General features: G+C 39.6%; 1 protein-coding gene and 1 long non-coding RNA gene across 9 annotated transcripts in view; one reads left to right on the forward strand and one right to left on the reverse strand.

Moving 5' to 3' along the window:
- LOC307036328 overlaps positions 1-27,037 on the reverse strand; it is a 238,918-nt gene that overhangs the window by 110,996 nt on the left and 100,885 nt on the right. The window lies entirely within an intron of this gene.
- Positions 1-27,037, forward strand: part of bcas3 (BCAS3 microtubule associated cell migration factor) — a 363,412-nt gene that overhangs the window by 51,725 nt on the left and 284,650 nt on the right. For all 8 annotated transcript variants that reach the window (XR_013807330.1, XM_079676535.1, XM_079676538.1 and 5 more), the window contains exons 14-15: positions 6,605-6,738; positions 10,930-11,266. Coding sequence is in view for 7 of the 8 variants with exons in the window: in XM_079676535.1 (XP_079532661.1) it covers positions 6,605-6,738; positions 10,930-11,266 (471 nt within the window). In the remaining variant the exon portion in view is untranslated. The remainder of the gene's footprint in view (positions 1-6,604; positions 6,739-10,929; positions 11,267-27,037) is intronic.

A 27,037-nucleotide genomic window follows, 5' to 3' on the forward strand; every position in this document is an offset into this window, starting at 1 on the left:
ACAAAGAAAAGGTAGTAGGATTTACTGGGAATTTAGATTAGGTGCAGTAAATTGGGTTTGTGGCTTTGTCGGATGAACTTTTTCAGAAACAGAGGCTTCCTGAACATTCTCACCTCCTCATGCAGCATGTTTATCCTATGTGCTATTGGAAATCCTTCATAAAAAGATCTCAATTAAAATAATGTCCGCCTTCAGAAAAGTCAAGCTTTGTTTACTTGACCACTAAGGTGTCCCTTTTACGTATGATGAACTTTAAAGCCATAGAAGTATTGCCCTGTCAAAAAGAGACAACGTTCCGGTCTATTCCAGTGACATCAAACTCTTTTCCTAGAAAGAATGGATGAGGTTTGGGTAAAGGAGAGTTTAGAAAAACCTGTAAAACCAAGACGGTTGGGAGTTTGCCATTTTTGGGGCATAATGACGGACACCTACCCTCTTCTCTGAGTGGAGTGTGCCAGTGTTCAACATTTTGTATAGATGAATAGATTTAAAGGCCAGGTAGAAAAAGCCTCAGGGTGGTTCAGCAGGTTTTTAAGTTGCTCTTTAAAGATACCAGAAATCTGAGTTAATCAAAATTGTTTTTCTTCTGAATCATACTTTTCTTAATTTTAATGGGACTATGAAAGTTAAGATAAGTTTGTCCAGACTGATAGCTTTTCCTTACTAATAACAAATACATTGGTATCAGCATTTATGCCTGTAGAAAAGTTACAAACATATACATTTGAGTTAAATAAGTAACATTAATAGAGGTACATACTATAATGACCATAGAGCACAAACAAGTTTTTTCAAGCGTCAGATAGCTCAATCTTTGCCAAAATTGTATAACAACCATATCAATAATAGTTCTGGTTTATATGCGCCATTTTCTTATTGTTTCTTCAACAACAAATACATTGCTTTTGACTAGGAAATTTGGCAATTATTTAAAAAAGAACTAATTTAGGTTCAGCAATAGTAACTTACATATTACAGAGCTATTCCAGAAGCGAGGGCCTGGAAACTTCCTCCTTATACGTCTTTGTCCTCACCTTTGAAATCAATGAAAGAATCAGTGTCAGAGAACCTGAGTGATCTATAGTGAGCATAAATCTGAAAAATAATTCAGGTGCTGATATGTGAAGTGATTTAAAGACAAATAAAAGGATGCTAATATCAAATAAAAAAAATGAACAGGCATCCCATGATGGGATTTTAGGACAGGCAAGACGTTTGCTGTTTTTCTGATCTTTGTCACTACAGATGCTGCTTCATTCTACAGGATTATTTTTTTTGTATAGTGATCAAAGAAAATTAGAAAGTAAAGCATTGTAGTAGAGAGTTGTTGGCAAGTGGATGGACGTCGGGAGACACATTGTATAATGACTGATTGTTATGGGCTCAGAACAGTCTCATAATACACACATGCACACAGAAGGATTCACACTTGTATTTCATGATCCGCAAAAGGATTCACACTTGTGTTTATCAATGCACACACAAATGTGTTCCGTTTCATATTCATGTGAATACAATCCAAATACAGAAAAAAGTTTTAAATGTGTATTTTTGATCCACACATATTTGTTTTCCGTTTGAAACCTCTGGACCTATAAACACAAACCGCTTTCTGTGCATGGATCGCTGTGCATTCGTGTGTGGGTTTTTTGAGACTCCCCTGACGCTCACCCGATTCGTACTTGTAATTTTTTCTATCTATAGCCAATCAGATGTCTCCTCAATTCTAAGCCAATCACATGAGCGCGCCCCCACGAGGGTAGATTTCTTGCGTTCATGACGTAGCGCTTCATTTATGCATTTTGCGCAGTCCGGAGCTGACAGGTCCATGGAGCCTGCCTGCAGGCGCTAATCTCACGACACCTCCACTCTCAGTACATTGCCACTTTCCGAACATCAAATGCACGCAAATACAAGCCTCTATATTATTAAGGTACAGCGCCACTTTCCGAACCATTGATGAATGCTTGTGTGTACACAAAAACGTCAGGCAAAACCGTTTTAAATGTGTGTTTCCTGTATGGCGAAGACAGCTGCTTTATTTATGTCTGTATGAAGTGTTGTGAGTGTGTAGGGAGCAGCTACAGGTTAGCTTAGCCTAATCGATCAGTGCACTACGAAGCCAGTGCTAGACAGTGAACTGTCAACGGGGGGAGCCCCGCCAGTCATTATTAACAGGAGAGCTGGATCTGATCAGTCTCAAAAAACCCACACACGAATGCACAGCGATCCATGCACAGAAAGCGGTTTGTGTTTGCAGGTTCAGAGGTTTTAAACGGAAAACAAATATGTGTGGATCAAAAATACATATGTAAAACTTTGTTCTGTGTTTGGATTTTATTTACATGTATATGAAACGGAACACATTTGTATGTGCATTGAAAAACACAAGTGTGGATCCGGAAATACAAGTGTGAATCCTTTTGCGGATCATGAAATACAAATGTGAATCCTTCTGTGTGCATGTGTGTATTATGAGACTGTTCTGAGCACATAGATTGTTAACTGTTAGTTGATCGAAGTAACACTTTGTTTATTTGTGTTCTTAGAATATAACATTAATCTGTATTGTATATGCCCAGCATATGTGTAAATACATGCAGCCACAAAAAGTCCTTTCTTTCCCCAAAACCTGGCAGCTCTGAGGACAAAGCTTCTTCTTACGATGGATACTCTTTCATTTGTGCATTGGGCTCATTTGCTCTGAAGTTTATTCCTCCCGGTAACAGTAAGTCCCACAAGTACTTCATCTTTTGAGCTTTATGCCTTCCACATGGTTATAGTTTTAGATTTTTTTCAGATTTTCAAAGGTTTTTTTGGGCCTAGTGTTGTTAATTAAAAAGTGGACTAGTTTTGTTGTGGCCTTTTGTGTTGCCAAATCATGGCCTTCTTTGTTGCTCTCTCCACTTATTCCTCTGCTTTGCTCGCGCTCTCTCTCTCTTTCTCTCTCCCACTCCCACTCCCACTCCCTGGTCCCATCTGCCTTTGTCGAGAATAAAGCTATCCCAACCACTTTGTAAATGAAACATCCTCCCACTATTAATGGGATTGAGCAGATGTTTTCTGTTTGGATGGTCAGAGATGGGACAGCAAAGCCTGCAGCAAAAGAAAATATTTTTGGGGGGAAAAAAAAAAACAGAAAGCAGATATTTATGGAAATGATTATATCACTTCCCTCATGTCCCATTCAAATGCATGTCTCGCACACATGGCAAATTAGAGGTCATCCCTTCCAGTTTAGCGCATGTCTAAGTGCTTGTGCCAGCAATTTTTGTACTAAAACATCGTAAATAACACTGTAGCCCCTGGGACAAGGTGTTATAAATAGGACGTGTCAAACCCTGCTCCAACCAGCCTCTGGTTTTCCTGAAACCCTCTCTTTTCACCCGCCGGGCGGCTCAGCTACTTTTTAATTTGGCCATCCTGCGGGCTAACCGACTGACGCCTCTCGGCGAGGGCCTCTGTATTTCAACAAGGCCACAAAAGCCCCAGTCCTCAGGCAATCGCACACACAAAGCTCTCCAGCTTTTCTGAGTTGTTACTTTTTTGGAGCCCAGACTCCACCACCATCAGCAGAAGAAGAGAAAAGCCGGCCCCTGCCAGGACACAGCGGCCATGTCTCATCCGTCAGAAACCAAGGGGCCAGACTCTCCAGCCAGGGCCCGTCCAAAACACAGAAAGAAGGAAGAGAAAGAAAGAGTGGAGTGTGGGGGATAGAGGGTTCGAGAGATAAACAGACCACAGCGCCTCAACTCCTAATCACCCTGCGCTTCCGTTTCCAGACTCTATAATTAGAAGGGCCCCGTCCCTTTTTTCTCTGTATTCCCAGTTGACGCAAATGCTTCTTGTGGCTTGGCACCTCGTTTGGGGCGTGGGTTTTCAAGAGTTTACAGGCCCTGAGCCATAGCTCTCTGGCTTTCTGGTCGCTCTGATACAGCATGAATAGCTAACCACTGTCTTAATGCACACTTCACTTGGCTTCTCTTCTTCTCTCCTCCTTCAACCTACCGTACGACAATCTGCATGACCCCATCGCTCAGCCACCTCCCTCATTCCATCTCTTCATCATCTTTAAATATAACTCTTCCCCAGTACAACACTTTGAAAAACTCTTAATTCTGAATGAATGTGCAAAACTTTTAGGCTTTTTCTTTCCAGAGAGGGAGTGTTTCCATCTCCCTCGCATGTGTTGCTAAATCTTTTAATCTCATGCCATGTCAGCCTCCTCTTTTCACATTTGACATGCCACCCAATAAAGCCCGGCCACTAATTAAAACCTACTGTAGCCTTTGCATAAACAATTCCATGGGGGAAAAACTTGGAGGAAAAGTACTAATTACTTTAATATCATTTATGTCAGGGAGTTGTCAAAAAGACTTATGTTTGCATATTTTTTCTTACAAGTCTTACACTCTATAAGTGATGTGTTTCCAACATTTTGAGTTACTGCCCCAATCTAAGGTTGTTACATCTCAAAGCTTCTGCTAAAGGTTTCGGGATGCGCTTGAAAAGCTGTGCTGTGTTTTTCCTAACTCAGCTAGTTTGGATCTGGGTTTGTTGTGGTGTGGTTTGTTGAGCATGTTGTTTATGGTGGAGGCCTATAATTTCTGCAGTTTGATGACCTTAAATAAAATTAGACCAAATGAATGGGCCTGTCAGTGGGGGTTACACTGTGGGGGTGAATCTAAGTGTGTACACACACACCCATGACCATACGCGGATGTCTGAATACATGGATGTTCTCTTTTACTGACAATCATCATCGTGTCCGTCCTCAAGGAAGCACACGACTCAAACCCTCCTTTTAACCACACGCTATCATGCAATGAAGGCTGCATTTTATGACATCGACAAATGATGGCTGACTTTGTTTTAATGGGTTGGTTTGTTTGTTTTAAATGCACAGTAATTCTGTCATGCTGTCTAGCCTTTGCTCTGCGCAGTTGGTAGTGTTTGCTCTCTTTGTGAGAGCCGCTGGAGCTAAATACAGTTTAAATATTTTGGTTGGCCTGACTGTGTATCGGTTTACTAGTGTCAACACCCTGGCATGATTTAGAGTATTTTGGTCAACTTTGCCAGGAAAAGAAGTAGATATTTTAGTTTTCTCAAAATTTTAGATTATAAAAAAAACTAAACTAATTATTATTCTATAGATTTTTGGATTAGTTATGTTAACTATTGATCAATTACAATTTACTTGGGAATTAAAGCGTGTTAGTGACCCTAACCGTTCAATTTTCAAATGATTGTATTACACTGTATCACCTTTGTAAGATGAAACTAGTTCAAGACTCGGCAAGGATATTGATATTTAAAGGGGCCCTATTAAGGTATTTTTCAGGTTCATATTTGTATTTTGTATCTCTACTGTGACATGTTTAAAAAAGTGATTTATTTTTCTCACACTGCACCTCTTTTCACCCTCTGTCTGAAACCAGAGCCCGGCCCGGCTCTGTTTAGATTGGTCAACCTCTTAAGGCCCGGACACACCAGGCCGATTATTGGCGTCGGTGGGCGTCAGGCCGACGATGAGCGTCGACACGCCCTACTCAGATTGGTGTGTCCCGCACCGTCGGGTCTTTTCAGCCGGGCCGGCGCCTTTTCCGCCGAAAACCCCAGTCGGCCAAACAAATCACTCTGATTGGCTGTTCAGCTAGTGAATCAGTGCATGAGAAGCGAAACGGAAGTGAGGGACCCAAACAAACTATTAAGAAGGCAAATCTGAGATTTCATTGAACTCCAGCCCTCGACACAGGTTCGGGAAAGCCCCATGAGCTTCTCATTGTAGAGTAAAAATGGAACGCACACGCTATTTGTTGTTTGTTGATATAAGGCAGTCTGTTCTTCTTCTCTCGGTTATCACGCAGTCTGTCATCCGGTTGTTGCCTCTTTTGAATGACGAATACACACTACCGCCGCCTGCTGGTAAGGAGATGTATTGCCACTCACGCATGCGCAGTTCCTACGTGTGTCTTGGCCGTCGGCTGAAGTCTTTGCTGTGTGTTCCAGTGCGACACATGGCCAAAACGCAGAGACATGAGGCGACGTAACTGTCGGGGTCCGTCTGCAGTTCTTTGTTGTCAGATTGGTGTGTCCGGGCCTTTAGAGATGTCCCGCCATTAGCCTATCACGTACAATGTGTTGAAGCGCTAGCAAATTGAAGCGTGAGTGTGACATAGTGATGTCCCTATGTTACCGAAGTAAACGCATATTGCAATGGAAGCGTTTCAGGCGTGGGGGGGGGGGGGAAGGAGTGTGTGGAAGAGAAACTCCCTCTGGAGGGGAGTTTGGGGTTTTAGCCTTTACAGACCATTTGCATTAAAAAAAAACCTTTGTGATACACTACAACAAAGGGAAAACACAAAGATTTCCACATATGTTGAAAACAACATACCATTCAAATACTTTCCGTCTTGATTCATAGAAAATATAAATATAAAACCTGGCCTTATTTTGTCAGTTTAGCTCCAGCAAATGTAGTATGTAAGCAAACACTTCACATTAAATATTCTAGTAAAAAAATCACAAACTGTAGAAGTGACGATATAACAATTGATGTCGGAGTGATTCCTAATGTTGATGACTGTTTGTTTGTTTATTGTAGGAATGCTGCTGGTGACTGCAGATACTCTGGGCCATGATTTTCACGTCTTTCACATTCTGACCCACCCATGGGCCTCATCACAGAGCGCTGTGCACCATCTTTACACCTTGCATCGAGGGGAAACTGAAGCCAAGGTATGGGATACACACACATCTGCACATCGTCGTGTTGAAACAGACCTGAAAATCAAAATCGTTTTCATTGTTAAACTATTTAAACTCTCTCCTTTATTTTCATTTCCAAATAAGTTGTTTGTGTCAAATGTTGCATCCACAAACACTTCAACATTGAAGTAAAAATCCAACAAGATCTATGTAAAAAAAAACTGAAGAAATACTAGCTTGGGAGGCATGTAAAACTTTACATACAACGGTTTTTGATGTTGGTCCCTTGACATAAAACGAAAATAAGTCTCAAGAGACAAGAGAAATTATAAATATATTAAAGAGTTATGAAACCTAGCAACATTTTTAGAATCTAGCTGAAAATAAGGAGGATTCAGGCCAGCACTGGAGACACATTGACACAATTTTGTAGAGCAAATATGAAGCAGTAATCAAGTTCCAGTTCTAGAAGTGTTTTTTAAAAAAAAAAGGAACGCAGAGGAAGTATGCGGAATAACCTATTTACGTTTCCTGTATGCAATATACCCACAGAAAACTATCACTAGACTATTTGTGTACTATAGAAGGCTGTAATACTGTACTACTGCTGCAACTATAGACCATGACGATGAACGGTTGAAACTACAATCCTATTGTTAGTAGTAAATGATATGCACCTATGCCAGTAGAAGCTTTCCAAACTAAACGGACAGTGGCACACATATACTGTAAGTTTCACACTACATCCACATTATGTTTATTGGGGGACTAGCAGGAACATAATGAGTTAACAGAAATCACAAATTAAACATATTATTAATATCACACACACACACACACACACACACACACACACACACACACACACACACACACACACACCACACACACACCACACACACACACACACCACACACACACACACACACACACACACACACAGATTCTCACAGCCTGGTTAATGTATGACCAAACGGCAGGTCCGCTGACCGGCTGCACACTGAGCCTGCTTTGATCCTGCCTGTTGTAAACACTGAAAGCTGGCCTAGCCTAACGCTTTGGCCAGGGGTTATCACCTTCACAGGCACACACACACAGGCACACACACACAGAGTGATAAAGTCTTCAGTTAGGTGGGTGGAGAGACGCCTTATCTGTTTTTAGCGGCCAAACATGCGGCTGGCTGTCAGTGACCTGAGGCCAGGTAAACAGACCTTAGCTGATAACACATGTAAGGGACTGAAGGAGGACCAGAATGTAGATCAGAGCGGAGCCACAGGGCAAACTGGAAAGTGCTAGTCACTGAGGTTACAGGGGTGAAACTCCAGCACTGCTTTACTCTGCAGCCCTGCATGATCAGCTGTGATTGCAGTGATTTGTGTTTTAAAGGCTGATGTGTTTACACGCACGTTGGTTTTGAAAGCTGAACATAAGAAACTCTGGATAATGCATCAAATGAGCTTTAGTTTAAAATAAATTCTTCAAGGAAAGTTAGACATCTGCATATTAGATTATAAGATTTTATATTAACCCCTCAATCCAAACACATTGCAAATACGCTCTTTCTCTATATGTATCAATTCTAATATGTTTAACTAAACCACACAGGCCACAGATAGCTCTTGAATCCGTTTTTTAATGGTTTTTAAACGTATACGTCGGGAGTAATTGAGTAGCAATGTTAGGGATTTTTGTATTAGTTCAACTATTAATATGTTAATAGTAATACATATGGTTGTTAATAATAAGCTTATTGAAAATATTAGGAAATTACATGTTTTTGAGCTTTTGGCACTCAGGCTCTTCACTCGGATGATGTGTTCTACATTCGGCTTTAGTGAGAATGTGGGCAGAAGTGTTCTGAAAAGGTAGATTTAGAATACGGCAGGACCAAGTAGAGACCCTTGGTGGACTCCATGTGTCATGGCTGTTTGTTCAGATTTATATATCAACCAACAGACCCAAAAAGATGAGGGATATTACAGAGTCAATCACAACCCCCCTGTTTGCTTATTTTTCTGTTATTTACAGCTTCCTTGTATTCACTTTCTAATGCTCTCACACCTGAGTTCTATCCAAGCGCATCCTTGTTGTCTCCATTTTATCTGTCCGTCCATCTTTTTCACATGCTTTTCATTCCTTCCGACTTTCACTCAGGTGAACATAGCTGCCTAATCTACTTCACTGATTAAGAAAATAAGAATCACAAGCATTAACCATGTCTTGTTGGCGTCTCTCTGGCTGCCTAGGATGTCAATATTCCTCGAATGAAAACATGACGGAGCTGCTTTGGAATGTGAAACCTCCACACCAGCACATGCATGAGACTTTATTAAGATACCAATTGGCAAATGTTTGGTATATACATGTTTGGCACGCTATGACTGTACAATAACAGCCACCCTCAAGGTTACCCGCTGTCTGATAAAATAGATTTGACAGTACGGTCCAGTCGCCAATATACAGTTGAAGCTCTGACAGGTCTATTATGACCAATTACAGTCTGCACAAAGTAGCCCTTTCTCATCGCCAAGCTTTCCATAATCAGCCTAAGAAGAGGTCATGCCTCTTCTTTCACTCATCTTTGTGAAGTTAAGTAACTGTCTGGTATTCGGAGGATGCCCCATTAACTGTCATTGCTTGGTACAATTACCTAGTTCGACTTGGCGAAAGATAAGAGAGGCCTACAGGTACACAAATGTCTTTCTGATTGGCTGGCTAGCTGCTGGCTAAAGGGTTAGACATTCTTCACAGCAACTTTCCTTTTTTTCCCTACCACAGTCAAGTCTACTGGGTCTAATTTCTGTATGGAATGTGGAATAATAGATGCTATTTCAGCACACTTTCATCTTATCAGTTGGTCACATCACTCCTTTGCTTGTTTTGTCTTCTGGCTGGTTTCCTGCATGGCCGATGCTCAGGGACATCCTTCTTCTGAAGGGTCTTCTGCCTGAGATTAGGTCTATGTTTAAGGAATAAAACTAACAAGCATGTATCTAAGGGAGAGGATTAGGGCCACATGTGATTTTTTTGGGGGAGATCTGACCACAAGAGTTCTGAGGTTATCACAATTCTGAGATTACAGACAGAATTCTGCCTTTTTATTCACAATTTTGACTTTTTCTATATTTCCATATCTCCTCATTTATTATCTAATCTTCTCATCCTGGTCGAATTTTGTCAAGCACTCCAAAAAGGTAGAATTATCTGTGTTGACAATGTTTTGGCTGACGTTTATCCCCGTTTTGCATAAATCCCTATCCTGAGTTTTGAAGAAAATAATACAGAACAGAGGATTAAGCCTTTGTTCAAAAATATCCATCCATCCAGTTAATGGCAGTCTAGAGAAGTAGCTTGGAGCTGCTGAAACCAAATATCTGGGAGTTAGTGAGCCGACTGTATGGAAATGTTTGTTCAAGGATGGTTACAAGTTCACCGCCAGTTAAAACAGTAATCATATATATTAAAATCCAAAGATGAAACATAACCAACAAGTTGTCATTCATTCAATTGTTGTTGTTTCATACTGACAATTTACATATTTTACTTTAAATCACATGTCATTTGCTAAGGCACTTACAATGTCTTTAAATAATCACTGTGTCTCTATTTCTTACACTCTTTCACCCGAGTTCAGAAAAACGTCACGTTTTACAGACATTTAAAACATGTCTACCTTTTCAAAATGCAGTCAACAAGGCACATGATGAAAACATCAACACAGTAAAAGCATAAAAAAACCATCACGTTTTTGGGAGTATGTCAGAGTGTTTTTGGTAGCCTTGCTAATAGTGAACACTTTTTTTTGGTAAAGGTTTCTAAGCAGCCGTAGCGCTTATACAAATTCTACTTATTTGTATTTTTTAGTCTTTTGTTTTTACTGGGGCACATACAGTATGGCGTTAGAAAAGGAAGTATGGGGATTTTATAAAGCGCAGCAGACCTTGAAATGATGGCTTCCCGAGACTCATAAGGCAGACCAGCTGGACCAAGGTACCAATGGTGGACTGACCGCTCAGATACAGAATACGCTAACATAGCTAGGACCTAAGGCTAGCCTACTATCCAGCTTGAGTGAAAATGATGTGTAGTTCGAGGAATTTAAAACGTAATCATGTGCATAGTGAGTGGAACTACAGTGACTTTATTTCGTCCTTTTGCTGTCCCAAGACCCCCCTCTAATATCTGTCCTCTCTTTGTTCCTGCCCTGTCTCTGTCCAGGTCCAAGACATGTGTTTTAGCCAGGACAGTCGCTGGGTTACCATCAGCACCCTTCGAGGCACAACCCATGTATTTCCCATCAACCCCTATGGCGGTGCACCCTGTGCCCGCACCCACATGTCACCTCGCGTGGTAAATCGGATGTCTCGCTTCCAAAAGAGTGCCGGCTTGGAGGACATTGAACAGGAGCTGAACAGGGTAGCTGCGTTAGGAGGAGGAGCAGGAGTTGGAGGCATCGGAGGAGGTGGCTGCATCCTGGGAGGAGGAGGAGGCATCGGGGGCCGCTGTAGCCCCATACCTGGCATGTCCAGCAGCCCCTCGGGTTCTCCACTGCATGGTAAGGAGCTTGTGAGGGAGGAGAACTGAAAGGCTTGCTGTTTTTGTTACCTATGCGTGTTGAGGTTGGCATCTAATGCGCATTTGGTGCAAGGCAGCATGGAGGAGGTTAACCAGATTTCTCAGGTTCATATCATTGAAGGTTAAAGATATGATAGAAAGCTTGATTAACTATATTCACATATTTTTGCAATAGGGAATAAGAATGTGACATTATCAACAAGTCGGCCATCTTTGAAGGATACCTTTTTTAGTTTACCGACAAACTAGCGTTGAAACCTCTAAAACATGATTGGTAGCCAATGCCAAGACCAACAAACAAAACAAAAAAGGAACAATTGATAATGGTCCGTTTGTATCGGTAGATTAATAGTGCATGATAATCGATGATGATTGTATAGTTGTCATGGTCCCTGTAGATTTAAAGGTGCTGTACCCAGCAGTTTGTAAATTAGACATGGGCCTCAAAAGATACAACTTTTTTAATCTAACGACAGGTCCAGGCACTGACTCCAGTTGTGTGTGTGTTTCCAGTGAGTGGTCACCGAGTAGCTCTATTCCTGGGATTCTGATCTGTCTGCCAAAACCTTGTTCACCTTGTTTGTCAAACAACACGGATGGCTGCTCCCACTGGCTGTGTCCCTATTTGACATTGATAAACTCTGAAAAACACACACTTTGTGTAAGCAGCACTGCGTGACCCCATAGGTGTTACTTAGTATGAAATAAAACAGTTCTCATAAGTCATTTATTTCCAAGAACACCCCTGAGCTTTAACTAATGTGTCAGGGTGATGTCAAGACCTTGATAAACACTGCAGCGAACCAGATGACTGGGAATTGACAGTTTGGTCATTGGAAATCATGTAACAAGGTTTAAGGTTCATTTATTGTCATTGTAAAACGCATGGCTTTGAAGAAACAAAATGAGTAGCCTAGTGGTATGGAAGCATTTTCTTCTTAGTAAACTGCCAGGGATGTTGTATTATACATATTTTATACACCCATTGCACCACATGCTTTTTAGCTTAAAGGGGTGGAAAACGTTGACATAGAGTGGTGCAATGATGACATATTTTTGTAGGCAGACCCAGAAGTTAGCATCACAAGGGCTCCCGCAACTAAAAGCAAATAGATTTCTCCATTGGATTAAGGAGTATAGCAGAAAATAAAGATCTTTGGCAGACACGTGTATGATAATAACACTTATACTTACTTTAGTTTGGCAGGATAATCTCATATTATAATATTGACATACTAAAACAACTTCATGATAGTTTTTTAAGTGTGAATACAACCACCAGGAGTAAAAAGTTAACTATAAACAAACTACATGAAAAATCTTCAGGACCTCTAAGCTAAAGGTAGACTTGTGATTGGCATGATGAGTCATTGTGTTTCATGTTGTTAACATGAAACACAATTCAGGACGGGGAAACTGTAAGTGATAAAAAGCTGACTAATTTACACGTTATAGTACTCATTCCTGCACCACTCTATATCTGTAGTTTTAGTAGGCAAATGTGCTGTTGCAAACTCAACAGGTCTAATTTAGGATAATATTGTTTACAATACATTTGCATCTATGTGCTGAAACATCCAGAGGGATCATCATCTGTTTTCTTTTATATTAAAATGTACCAATATGACAAAATATATAAATAGTGAAATTTTTGTACTCTTGGTTGAAAAATGACGCCCTTGCCTTCTTTCTCCGTCCTGTCTTCCTTGTCTGGACCCAGACTCCTTTGTAACCTCTAGACTCAAATATACACACACACATACACCTACACACAGACACACACATTCCTTCACACTGTGAAAAATAGGCCATCAAACATTAAAAGGATGTCTTACTTTGGAGAGTCACCGCTCTGCTGCGATGAGAGACAGAAACATCAAAGTGGGGTATGAGGTGAAAGTGAGGGAGCAAAGTAATGAGGTACGATTGAAAAAAGTGAAGGAGAGATGGTACAGGGGGAACGGAGGAGGAAGAGCGACAGACGGAGGGGGAGAAAGATAGGTTTGTAGTAGAAGCAGCACTGAAAGCCGGGGGTCTCGGGGAGCATGCTCGTAAATCACACTTGTGTTTCAAAGAAAAGCATTAGAGCCACCTGTCAACAATTAGTCCTCCAAGTGATACCTTACTGTGTGTGTGTGTGTGTGTGTGTGTGTGTGTGTGTGTGTGTGTGTGTGTGTGTGTGTGTGTGTGTGTGTGTGTGTGTGTGTGTGTGTGTGTGTGTGTGTGTGTGTGTGTGTGTGTGTGTGTGTGTGTGTGTGTGTGTGTGTGTGTGTGTGTGTGTGTGTGTGTGTGTGTGTGTGTGTGTGTGTGTGTGTGTGTGTGTGTGTGTACATTTGAAGAAGATAAACTATGTACACAACTAATCTTTTTTTAAATGGAAAAAATGAAAGAATACTAATATTTGCTTGACTCCAAAACATTCAAACATAATTGTTATATCTAAGTGTATTAGATAGTCCACAGGAAGTTCTAATCTGTACCATATAGGCGCTAGCTAACCTAATAACAAATTCCAAACTAGCCCCTCCACCCGCCTCCTTTCTAATTTAATTTGTGCACGTTTGCTTGGCGGGTCCGCAAATTCCGTGCCGTTCCAAGCCAGCAGGGATAAAAAATTATGAAATCTTCCAACACCAAATCTACATCGATTCTTATCCTCTGCCTTACCTGACCAGGTGCAATGCTGTTCGTATCCGTCATGACTGATGACACTGTAGACATGTAGTTGCCTGCTCTTCATTTGATAAAGCTGTCAGTTTACTGCCATTTATTTTTCTCAAATGAGACCAGGTATTCCATATCTATCCACAAGTTGGCAGGTAGGCCTAGATTAGCTCTCCAGAAAATCAATGACCTGAGAAAAGGAGAGACTCTTTGGGTTGATTCCAATAAAACCCTAACACCCTTTCCCTACCATCTACACTTTGCTATGAGGGGCCGCCACATTTAGTTTCAAACCAACTAGTGGGGATCGGGAGGTATTAAACCCTCCAACAGCGAGTCTGCATGGGTCCAGAACTAACAAATACTTCCTTGCAAAAATGTACTAGTAAAGTATAACATTTTATTTTGTTATACAGATTGTAACAACTTGAATGTTACATTGTATTTTTATTATTTTACTGAGAATCATGTACACCCATGTCTAGTCTAAGACATTTTTGACGTGTGCATTTCATTTTAAAGTTGTATATACAGGAACGATTGCTAAAGCAGCTAATAATCCTCAGATTTAAAGCAAGAAAAGGTTTGCAAAAAAAGCAACTAAAGATTTTTGGTTATGACAGTTTATGCCGGAGAGAGAGTTTGTCTTGAAGCTTGCTGCTGTATTTACATCCTACACCTTAAAGAAGGACCCTCATTCAGCTCAGAGTGTGACCACATAGGAGTTCCCTATGTCACAGAGTGGTAGGGTGTAGGGGTCGGTTTGGAATGGGGCCAGTGAGTGAGATACAATTTAGTAGACTTCATGAAGTTTCTATCACTTTTTAAATGTTATATGTGACATTTACCTTCCATTATTTTGTAACTTAGAATTGTCTGCGTGTGGAGACTGTGGCTTTTTTTGGGGTGGTTTTGCAGAGAATTTAGTCAATGTTTAATTACACTTTTCACCCAAGCTGTTGCACCAATACAAGTTGATCCTCAACCTCAGAAGCAAGCATATATTTACATGGTGCAAACCAAGAACACAAATCACAGATCACAAATCACAGATCACAAATCACAGGTCATTATCAGTTCACCAGTCACATATGTCTGGTGCAAGGTCGTGTTGGTCTCTGTGTGTCTGTCATTTTAAACAAATTGGCTCCGAAGCATCCTGCCTTATGTACATTTAGAAACCAGCCCCCCCTCAATCACTACCGCTGCCACCAGCGTTGATAAAACCTCCATAATTTGCGGGAATTTCACCGGATGAAAACACATTAGGTCACACACGCTTTTCTGTCTATTTTTGTGGCCCGGGTGTGAGTTTTGGGCATTGAATGCACTTTTCAAAAGCTGGCAGAGAGCAACGGGGTGAGGCACGCCAGGCTAGGCCACCTAGCCACAACAGCTGCTCTGTGATTGTTGCCAGTGAGGACAGCGTTGATTTTTGGAAAGGAACTGAAGAAAAGTACACATCCTCCCCAAAGCTGCCAGCCCAGGCCACCGGCGAGCCTAAAAATAGAGGCTGCAATTGCCGTCTTCTTGTCACTGTTAACATCTAGTATGGCTATTTACGTCCCTGTGTACAGTTCAATTTCCCCCCCCATCCCTTCTTTTTCAAAGGTTATTTTGATCTTTTGTGATCAGTGTTTTGTGATTCAAAGTGATGACTTATATTGTGACAGTTCCACGTTGTAAAGCGCGGCTGGTCTGTGGCCCGGCACACACAAGTCTTGATTAGTAAGTGCAGTTCCTCTACAAAGGGCAGAGGTTATTGAGGCCGAGCCCGGCATATGGTAGCCACTGTACAGTTGTATTATTAAAATGTTTTCGGTTCCAACCACAGAGTTCTGCTGTATACAGAGGTGGAAGAAGTACTCAGATCCTTTACTTAATCAAAAGGAGAAATATTACAAGTAAAATCCCTGAATTCAAAATGCTACTTAAAGAAACCCTGTTATGCTTTTTGTGGTTTTCCCTTCCCTGTAGTGAGTTATAGTTTAAAGTTATAGTTTTGTTTGCATGTAAATGGTTTGCAAAGCCAAAATTCCCAGTTTCCTCCAGAGGGATTTGGTCTCCCACACACACTTTTTTTTTTTTTTTTACTTAAAATGCATTTAAACATGTCAGAGTAGAAACACAAAATACCAATATGAACCTGAACATTTGCATAATATGTCATCTTTAATAAAACACTGGTATTATCAACAACATGTACTGTAGCTAAATTATGCAGATTAGCTTTTCACAGCATTATATTTTCATAGAATATTGTATTATGTTGTTTTTATCACAAAAAGTGATAGTGCAGTAGTACTGCATCATATCAGCATTTTTTGTATAACTGAGTGTTAAATAAATAGAGCAGAGGGAAAAAAAGTTAAATATTTCTTTCACAAATCTACTGTAATAGAGAAGTACAAATTCACTTTAAATAATTATGTTCAAGTGGAGAAGAAAAGTATGGCAAAATAGTGCTTTAATACAGTACTTGAGTACATTTCACCACTTACTGTTTAATAAAGCACTGTGCTCTACTGTGCAATGGCTGGGAGACTCACATTGTCTCTCTTTTTTCCTTAAAGGTGGGGTAGGTAAGTTTGAGAAACCGGCTCGAGATACACTTTTTGTTATATTCCATGGAATGCTCTTAACATCCCGATAGCAATGAATATCTTAAGTGCTTTGACAAAAAATCCATACAAAAATATCATCTGTGGAAGCCGTAATACTGTAAAAAGTACGACCAATCATTTTAGCCGGCTGGGCTAAAATAACTGGATGGCCTACCTGCCTGTCAGCCTTCCATCTGTGCACAAACTTATCTCGTGCCCTCATTGGTCATGTGTGCATTCGTGTGTGTTGGAGGAGGGGCTCTATAAGGAAGTGACAGATTTTTTCCGGCTGTGTATTTTCAAATTCTAGCGCACTCGAGCTGGTTTCTCCAAAATGACCTACCCCACCTTTAAAGCAGTACCAAACATACTTTATATTATTTAATAATAAAAAAAGACTTAACATTTATTAGGATTTTACACTTATTGCTGACCCAATCGTTAGGCTGTATTAATCAAGCAATGCTTTAAACATGTTTAAATGTTTGAATCAGAGTCTCTGAGATTAGGATTTTTTTAAACATGTAATTAATCTGTTCTTAATTTAAAATTCAAACAAACCCCTTTCACTGAGGATGATCGTGAAAAGTGAAATCTCCAAACACTGCATATTAATCTATTATCATATTATTATGAGCCATTGGATGAGTTTGAGAGATGCTTTTTATCAGTATAATCCATTATTTTTCAATTTAAGAACTTATTTTTGGGCTAGCTGTATAGATTGATAGAACTGGCAGCCCATCTACTTGTCTTGGTCCCCATGAGGACGACCCGGGTTCGATATCCACCATCGGACCATTTGCCGCTTCTTATCCCCTCTGTCTCCCTCTTCAAAGAAAGTGTTTATTGTATAATTATTTACAGTAAAAAACATTAATTGACAAATGAATTAAAACGTATGTGGATTGCTGCTGTACAGAGTCATCTCATCGCTGTAATCCTTTCATGATTCTTTGTCTGATCTGTGTTCATAATTCTTTATGAAAGACTTCTCTCTATTGTAAAGTAGATTGAGATGAGGCTTTCATCTGCCACTTAGAGGTCTACATCCAGGATGAAATACATGTTTTTTTAACGTGTTTACACACAACTCCGGTCCAACACATCATTGCGAGGCTATTAGTCAGAGCAACAGATTTGTTTCCTCACCCCGCAGAAGCCCTGGTGGTCCGATCACTGAGCCATCTGGGCTTTGGCGCTGGTTCAGAGAGAACAGGGGCGGCAAAAAACAAGGTGTGACGGGAAACAGTTAATTCACTTGTTGATAAAGGGACACTTCCTTTCTGCTATTAGAGGCTGACGGCTTGCTTATTTGGGTTTGGACTTTGGTGTTATCTCGCCTCCCTCCTCCCCCCCGTCAGTCATCGGCCCTTGGTGAAAAACACCAACTCTTCACCGAGGTCGATGCCAAGGAAACATGACCTAATAACTGCCGGTGTGTGACACTTTAGTACATGACCTTGGTGCGACCCTGTTTTTACAGTATACTCTAGTAAGTTGAATACAGTACAGTTGAGTATGTTGAAACCTCGGTTTCACACAGATAGGAGATGGGTTTAACAGAGCAAGTTAGCATGCTCATTTCAAAAACGTGTCGCAGTATGAAACAGTGAGATAGATGACTTGTCCAGATTTCATCATGTCATCATGATGAGCTGTCTTGGATCAGCGTCCAGACTGAGCTAACCGGCGTTCGTAAAGTCACCACAGGCCCACGTCTTGGTCATATTTATTGTATTTAATTTTCTGCACTTTCTTTTAAACACCCTATTCTGCCTTCTACATCCCCATTTTATTGTTATAGCATCCCTAGCCTTGCCTAGATAGCCACAACATGGTGAGCACTTACCATGCCTGCAGTGGTGTTCTTTATCAAAGTACATTTACTGTGCTTAAGTACGGATTTGGGGTACTTGTGCTTGTAAGTATTTTCATTTTGTGCTACTTCATACTTACTGTACATTTTGGAAAAATCGTTTCTAGTTACTTTACATATTCATATTATAATCTAATACAAAATATACACAAACTCATACATAAACTGATATATTATTATTGGTTAAGATATCGAGCAGCAGTATATAAATTAATTTAATTAGCTCCATCTTTACCGGCAGCGATGAACCCCTTAATGCATTAATAACAATAATCCAGTAAATTAAGATAGATTATTCTAAATTAGGACATTATGCACAATAAGTACTTTTACTTTTAATACTTTAAGTATATTTTGATGCCAATCATTTAGTATTTTTACACTGTAGTATCTCTACTTTTACCTAAATCAAATATCCTTAACCTCTGCATGCCTATAACTGACGCAACCCCTAACCAAACATAGGAGTAGGCACAAAAGCAAAATTATTGAATTTAGGGATTGAGTAATAATGTCGTAATCTATACATTTAAATGAGTGAAAATACAGAAGACATTATCATTAATCCAATATGATTCTAGCAAAAATAAATCTGCTTGTTTAACATACTTTTTTTTAAATAACACAACATATTGTTACCCATACATCCTCATGCAATCAACTGCCGAGCTAGTTGACAGTACCAATCACCGCGTGTAACCACGAAAGCAAAAATAGTGGTGAGTATCATTACTAACTTCTTGGGGTGACCATGACACAGGGGGTAAATAGGCATACACCAATCACAGGGTCATTGGTTCGATTCCCACCCCCTGCAGTCAAATTTCAAATTGTCCTGGGCAAGATAGTTAACACCCAAATTGCTTCTATAGTCATAAGTACGTCGCTTTAGATCAATTTATCAGATAAATAACATGTAATGTTTTGTATAACAAAAGTATGTTATAATCTAATGGAATTTATTAGTAAAAATAAGTATGTAGGAAAACTAGTTAATGTTACACTTTGGTATAATTACCCCAAATGATAGACATTAAAGCTTGGTGGTATCCCTGTGTTTTAGTACCGGAGTTGTCCTCTGAGTGGCGCTGTGAGGTCAGGATTCAGCGGTTAGCAGAGGGAGGAGCAGAGCAGAGCAGACAGGAAAAGACTTGAAAAGCTTGAGTTGTGCTGCAAGGGTTTTGCTTTGATACAAATCTAACAGCAGTAGAGGAGCGGACCAATTTCTCTGGCTTTTTTAATGAATGGTCCCTTCCTTCAACCAAAAGAACTTGCAGCCGTTCTTTAAAACTTTTTTTTTCTCTTTTAAAGAGGCAGTCGAAACATAGTACTGTTGCATATAAAAAAAACCTTACCTGAATTTGTCTTTTTTGCATTTACTTGCCTCTTTTGGTTGTTTTCTTAAGAAGGCCATAGAGGAATGATTTTAATTAGATCTTTATAATTTCTTAAACCTATGAAAAAATTGTTATTTTTTCTGATTAGAGTTTATTACCCTTGTATTATAAATATTTGTGACTCGTAAAATCCAGAATCACATTTGGACCACACTTTATTTATCTTAATAATTTACCCTACAAATGGTTGCAGAGGAAACACACAATTACGAATAGCTTTTCTAAAAGAGCAGATGTTCTTTTAAAAGCATTTTCCCCCTCAACCTGCCATATCCTCAAGAGGATTAGGGCTTTGTACATTACTCCGTACATTTGATTTAACCGTGTTTGTTACAGTGTGTGTGCCATCAAAGGTAAGAGACTTGTGTTTGTTGCAGGCTCCACCGGCAGGCTTCTTCTCCCCTGCGGTCGGCCAGAGCCCGGCTCGGCTTGAGTCAATAAACGGAGAGCTCAGCGCAAAACCACACTGCAATCGAACAAGCTGTTTACTCTGAAAATTAGCCCTCCCCTGTACTTTTGGGGCTTTTAAAGCGACCAAAAATACACAGTGCGAGGAATATGTATCTTGGCCCGCTTTCGGGGCCCCGCCAAAGACCTTTTTCCTTTTTGTACAAACCCTAATAACTCAATCTCCACAACCACTAAGCTCTCTTATCACTGGGTGCCCGCAGCTGCACTCATCATTATTTGATTTGCAAAATTGCGATAAAAGAAATAATAAAGCAGGCTTGCAATTACACAGAGAAGGCACTTGTGGCTTCCAGCTTATTGCCCACCATGTGAATAGTTCACGCTCTGAGAAAGCCAAAGCCTTTCAATGTTGCAGGATCAATAGATTTGACATCCCACCTTTGCTCTGCTGCAGTGTGAGGATAATGGGTTTGTTTTCTCTCTTATTTGAGTTGATCTGTGTTTCTGAAGCTTAAAGCCAGTAAAAGTGTTGGTTTTACACCAATGCATAACAGGTTGTTAATAACACCATTCTTTGTAAGTGTACAATATATCATTCATAAATACAGTTATTTGGCTTGGGTCAAATAAAACAACATATTGTTGATAGAAATTGAAGATTTTCTCAGCTATAACGGAAATCATTTTTGTTAATTAATGTATTGATTACAAATTCAAAGACTTTATTTGTTATATCCACAATAGTTTCAGCATACAAATATTAAGTTCCTCCAGCAATGCAATATAGAAAGAGGAAATGAAAAGTGCAAGGGAATGGTTAATGGTATGTGTTATATTGTAAAAGTAAATATAGTAATCCATATACACAACTCACTAGTAATATTCCAGCTTGAAAGTAAACCTATTGTATTCGCATTACACGCCATTCATTTAGACTGCCAAAACCCTAAATTGATATCATATCTTGTTTTTTGCCCGCTATTCAAACAGAGCAACTGTCAATCACTATACATTACAACAACAACAACAAAAGTGAACTCTGCATCGGCTGCAGTATAATCACCTATAACATAGAATGTTTATGTAGGAAATGTTGAATTATTGTGCCCATATGTGTTTGTTATCATACAGTATACTGTATAATACCAAAGGTTGTTTTGATTGAGTTAAAACAAATAGAAATACCAAAATTGTCTGTTTTGCAGAACATATTTTATACAAGCAATATGCAATAAATTCCTTGTGCTGAAGATGTGAATTATGATGTTTTGTTTGTTTAACCTTGTCTGGTGGATGATTGTCACTGGACTCCTTTATCTCCTTTTAAGTCCTGCCAAATCCAATCAAAATAAACGTAAGCAACATTCTACAAAGTTCTGATACCTAAACGGCAAAATTAAGTTTAGCATTTAAAAGATTCATAAAAGTGTAGTTTATACAACACAATGTTGAATACTGGTGCAATGAATATACCATATTTATGCAGTATGGACGGCAAGCAGTGTGTATTGATTAAGTTAATGCTGTTTGTAGAATATTGAAATACTTTTAAAAAAAAAGTATTCAAACATATATGTACATTGAACAGCTTGAAACAAGTTATTTTCACTTTTTATAAAATCAAGAAGATGTTTCAATCGATAACATTATGCATAATGGGCATTTCAACATTTCCATTATCACTTACACGAGGAGAAAAACATTAAAAAACACATTTATTTTTGCCTTTTCTCACAATTACTGTAAGTTAAACGAGTTAGAAGGGAGAACAAATGGTACAGTGTTTTTATAGTATTAGCTCATTGAAAAACATTGAAAAAGGCATTCATCTCTTAATGATCAGAGATGATCTTTTTTGATCACAATGCTAAATATCTTTAAAATATTAAAGTGTCCCATGTCTCACCTTGTAGTTTTTTTTTTTTTTTTTTTTTTTACATTGACATTTTGAAAAAAAGAGAAAAACAGGAACCATGTAATGAACTCTTTCGTTCTCAAACTGTCTCTGTCTCTCCTATTTAGTCTCCTTTGGTGTGTGTGTGTGTGTGTGTGTGTGTGTGTGTGTGTGTGTGTGTGTGTGTGTGTGTGTGTGTGTGTGTGTGTGTGTGTGTGTGTGTGTGTGTGTGTGTGTGTGTGTGTGTGTGTGTGTGTGTGTGTGTGTGTGTGTGTGTGTGTGTGTGTGTGTGTGTGTGTGTGTGTGTGTGTGTGTGTGTGTGTGTGTGTGTGTGTGTGTGTGTGTGTATTTGCACCCCCTCTTGCCAAAATGCACACATACACCTCCTGCTTTCCCAACATCCCTCTTTACTGTGAGCTACTAGCTCCTTGACACAAATCAAATGATACACACACACACACACACACACACACACACACACACACACACACACACACACACACACACACACACACACACACACACACACACACACACACACACACACACACACACACACACACACATAATTTGGGTTGTGGATGTCATCTGATCCAGTGGAGATGTCTGACCCCCCTCCAGCTCCTCTTGCTGGTTACTCAGTCATGTCTGATGAAGCCAGATAAATACAGACATGCTGTAAACTTAGATATCTGATTTCAGGGTGCTGTTTGTGTGTGTTTTTAAATTAGCGCGTGTTCCATTCACTGAATTGTTTTCTTATGATTTAGGATGGGCTGTGTGTAGGAAGTTTGAATCAGTGTTTTTGGATGTAGTGTATATGAGTTGTGTTTCCTCATTGCTAGTGTATCTTCCTCCTTATTACAACACAAACTGCTCTCATAGCCCCTTCTTTCCTTTTTCACATTTCAGATATTATGAAGGAATACCAACAAAGATCATGTCTTGACATTTTTTTCATTTTGTCCGCTGAGTGTTTGGTTTTTTATTAGCTCCCTGACATGAGAAATGTCAATGAAAATATAAAAAAAAAACGTTAGCTTGCCGTTTGGGAGTGGAGGACTGGGCAGGAAGCCATTTTCACACAGGCCAGCCTGACCCTCACTCTTAGCTTCGACTGCAAATAGTAAACAAGCAATGTCGTCGTCCGTGCAGAAAGAAAAGACAGGCGGGAAAGGGAAAACTGAGAAGATAGATCCCTCCGCCGCGAGGTTACCTGAGAGACAAGGGAAAAGAAAATGACATGATGGCTTTTCCACCCGTGTTCCGATTCCTTTGCAAAACAGTAAATCCTGTGAAGTTTATTTTCTTTGCAGCATCTGTGTTTTATAAGGGCTCTTTTAATTTGTTTTTACTCTGTCCAGTGGGGATCCCAGCTCCTTCTTCTTCTTTTTTTCCTTCCCCCTTTATGTTCAACCTTTTTTAGCCCTCCCTGCATTCATCTCTGTCTCCCTCTTTCCTCCCCTGTGGAAGTTAGTGTTTTAATAATAATACTTTGGGGAACTGGGATAGTAGAACCGCTTTCTTCTTCGGCACAAAAAGAGTCCAACCCCTCTTTTTTCAATCCCCTGCTTTAATCCCTCCCTCCTTTAGGACTATCAAGGTATGAATGGTGGAATGTGGGTACAGGGGTGTCGAAACTAGGGCCCGGGGGCCAACTGAGGCCCATTGTCTATTTTGAATTGGCCCTCAGCAATTTCAAAAAGTATAATGGACAATGGCCCACTCCTGAAACTTGTGCTATTCCTTTATTGTACTTCTTAAATATATATGTAAACATATATTACACAGTAGTATTCATGTGTTAAAAAGCCCACTTTTCAAATAAATTCAGTCAATTAAAGTTGAAAACATTTTCTTACAAATCCTAGCCAAATAACTGATTTGCATAACCAGCTTTAAATATACCCTTCCTATTTCCCCTTTGTTATAAGCGATCTCAGGCTTCTGTTTTAAGGAATGAGCAGCAAACCGTTTTTGTAACAAAAATAAATGAAACCCTATAGAAGCTGTTATTTTTCTTAAAGCATATTCAAGTGTCAAGCATAATTTACCTACATTTGATTGATTTTGCTAACTTACAACTTAACTTATGAGGCAATATAACTCATCACTAGTGAGTGTCCCAGCCCTTCGTATGATTTTCGGTATGTGGCCCTCAGTGAACAAAGACTGACACATTGTTGCTGATATAGGCCAATTTTTTAATAGAACTGCACTTAGAAGGGGTGGTAACAACTTAAAATGTTGGTGCATATATAGTACTTGTGTTTTATACCCAATGTAAAAACAATATATGTTATCCTATTAAAACAATATGGAAATAGAAGTGGACTGCATTTATATAGCACTTCTTGACGACCTCTCAAAGTGCTTTTACATATACAGTACAAGCCGGCAGAGTCTGCCATACAAGGTCATCTGCTCTGGAGCCTAACATTCACACACCATTGGCCACTCCATTGGGAGCCATTGTGTTTAGGGTTAGTAAGTATCTTGCCCTGATTCAAATCAAGGAATTGTTGGAAATACCTGATCAAAGAATAATCACTTTTCTGACTTTTTTTATCTTTTTAAATGAAAATGTATTTTGGAATTCAAACACAAGTGTCCATTGCAATTTTTCCAATGAGCACTGATTGGGAACACGCTTGTGAACTGTCAACGGGGGGGCATGCATAACACAGCATAACACCGGGGAAACTTTGGCGCTGTTCTGAGTTTGTTCTAATCTGTCAAAATGACGGACGAATTTCAGATTTTTCCGTCATTGTTAAAAAAAAATCCATCATAGACGAAAAATATTCGGTTAACGCGAACTCTGCCACAGACATATATTGGTCAGTATATCCTAAGTATTGAGGAAAGAGAGCCAACCCTTATTTTAGGTAGACAGTATTAGAGATTGCGCCAAACAGCCCATATTTTAATATAACATAATTGCTATACATGAAATAATTGCTATACTTTTAATGACGGTCTGGCTAAGATTCTAAAAGCTTTAGCAGAGATATTATTCTCTGACAAGAGTCCAATTCTGTTGAACAAATCAACCAACTGGTGTAAAGTTGTTATTACACACTACAACTGTTGCCTTTTGCATGCAAAGAGCGGTTTAATCTTGTTGGCCTGGAAGTAACCGAAATATATCAACTGTGCAAAAGCATAAAGTCTAGTGAAAACCATAAAAAGTGTTCCCTTGCTGAGACTTCATCTTTTTTTTGTTCTCTTCATTACTCTGCCTCTTAACCCAAATCCTCTTCTGACCTGCTAGAGTTTTCTTTTCCCTTGACTGAAATATTCTCTTCTGGCAGAACAATTCAAATAAGACAAAGTGTCCGTGGATACACAAAGTCTTCAGAGCTTGTCCTTTTGCACGTTGGCTCCTCGTCGGCAGCCTACTGCTTGCATTGGATGCAAATTGGGTATTAAAGAGGGGAGAGAAACATGAGATAGCGTGTCAGGGACTGGCTGAGAAGAGGGAAAGAGTGCGAAGGTTAGAGTGAGAGGCTTAATGCGAGGAGAGAATGCAAATGCTGTTGAGACAGGGATGGATGGATGGATTGAGGGGAGCTGGATGGATGGTTGGATTAAAAGGAGAAAAGGAGACGAGAGTCAGGTGACAGTGTGACTTTTTGGCAGGGTCAGAGTTTTTCTCCGGACGACACGACGGAGCTGGATTTGCATTGATGGATCTTTTTTCCATGGGAATGTCATGTATCAGTGCTTGGGCACATCACGCCCCGGTCATTAATCAAATCATGGCCTCCGTCGAGGGCTATCTGTCTGTCTGACGGACTCTTTTCATCTGTCTACCTCTCTCTCTTTGTAGTATCCTTGGTCAGCCCTTTTCCTTTCTGAATTACTTCTTACTTGTTTCTATTTATTGAAACTATTGCCTTAGCACTGGCTTAGAACATAGAACAAATCTGTACAGTTACATTTAAAAAAGAGGATTTCTATACCATAAGCGTCTTTGAGTTTCCTGAAAAGCACTATACAAGTCTCATGTATTATTATTATTATTTATTATAAATACTTGTTGTAGAACAAGGAAAAGTAATTTCTGCAGTAATGTAGTATCATTGATAGGCACAGGTAGTAATTATGGTACAGGCCAAATATAGACTGGTTATACACTTGGCAGACATTCCTTACATTTCAGAATGATTTTAAATCACAACTTAATTTAAAAATCCTTAAACTATTTCTAAGTGTAAAAGTATGTAAGGCAAGGCACATTCATTAATATAGCACAAACTAAAACAATCTAAACAAGAAAGGTCAAAAATCAAAATACAAGAATGAAAGAGAATTTTCGAATAATTTCTTTTTTTGATTTAATAAAAAGCAATAATGTAAACACACATTTACAAAAAGCATATGTAGTCTTCATTCTGATATTTGTTTTTAGCCTTTCTAAAATGATGGACATGATTTCCACTCCTATTCTTTGATATTAGTAGAGGTAAACACTCCCTTTATCATTTGTTAGCATACCTTTACTCAATTTGTCTACAAGCCACCACATACACAGACACACACACTTCACTGCTGCCTGTCTCTCAGACATCCAAGCTGTCTTCCCATGTATCATCTTCTGGCCGTCCGTGATCTCCAACACGTTACACATGAAGTCGTCTTCACTGGGGGGGTTATGACAGTTGAGGAGCACTTTGCCTTGAGTGACAACACGGCATGATCATCAACTCCCGCATCTGTTCTAGAACCCACAGTGAGGCTTATTTTTTAAGGGTGGGGGATTACCGCGTATAAAGCAGTGAAGCTAAAGTCCTTTTTTGAATGACGATGCTAAATTCGTCAACACCCCCACCCCCAAATCCCAACCCTCCACTCCCTTCTTTGCTGAAGCACCATTATGGCTATTCAGGCTGCTTCCTGT

The sequence above is a fragment of the Notothenia rossii genome (genome assembly GCF_949606895.1).
Source record: "Notothenia rossii genome assembly, chromosome: 4".
NCBI lineage: Eukaryota > Metazoa > Chordata > Actinopteri > Perciformes > Nototheniidae > Notothenia > Notothenia rossii.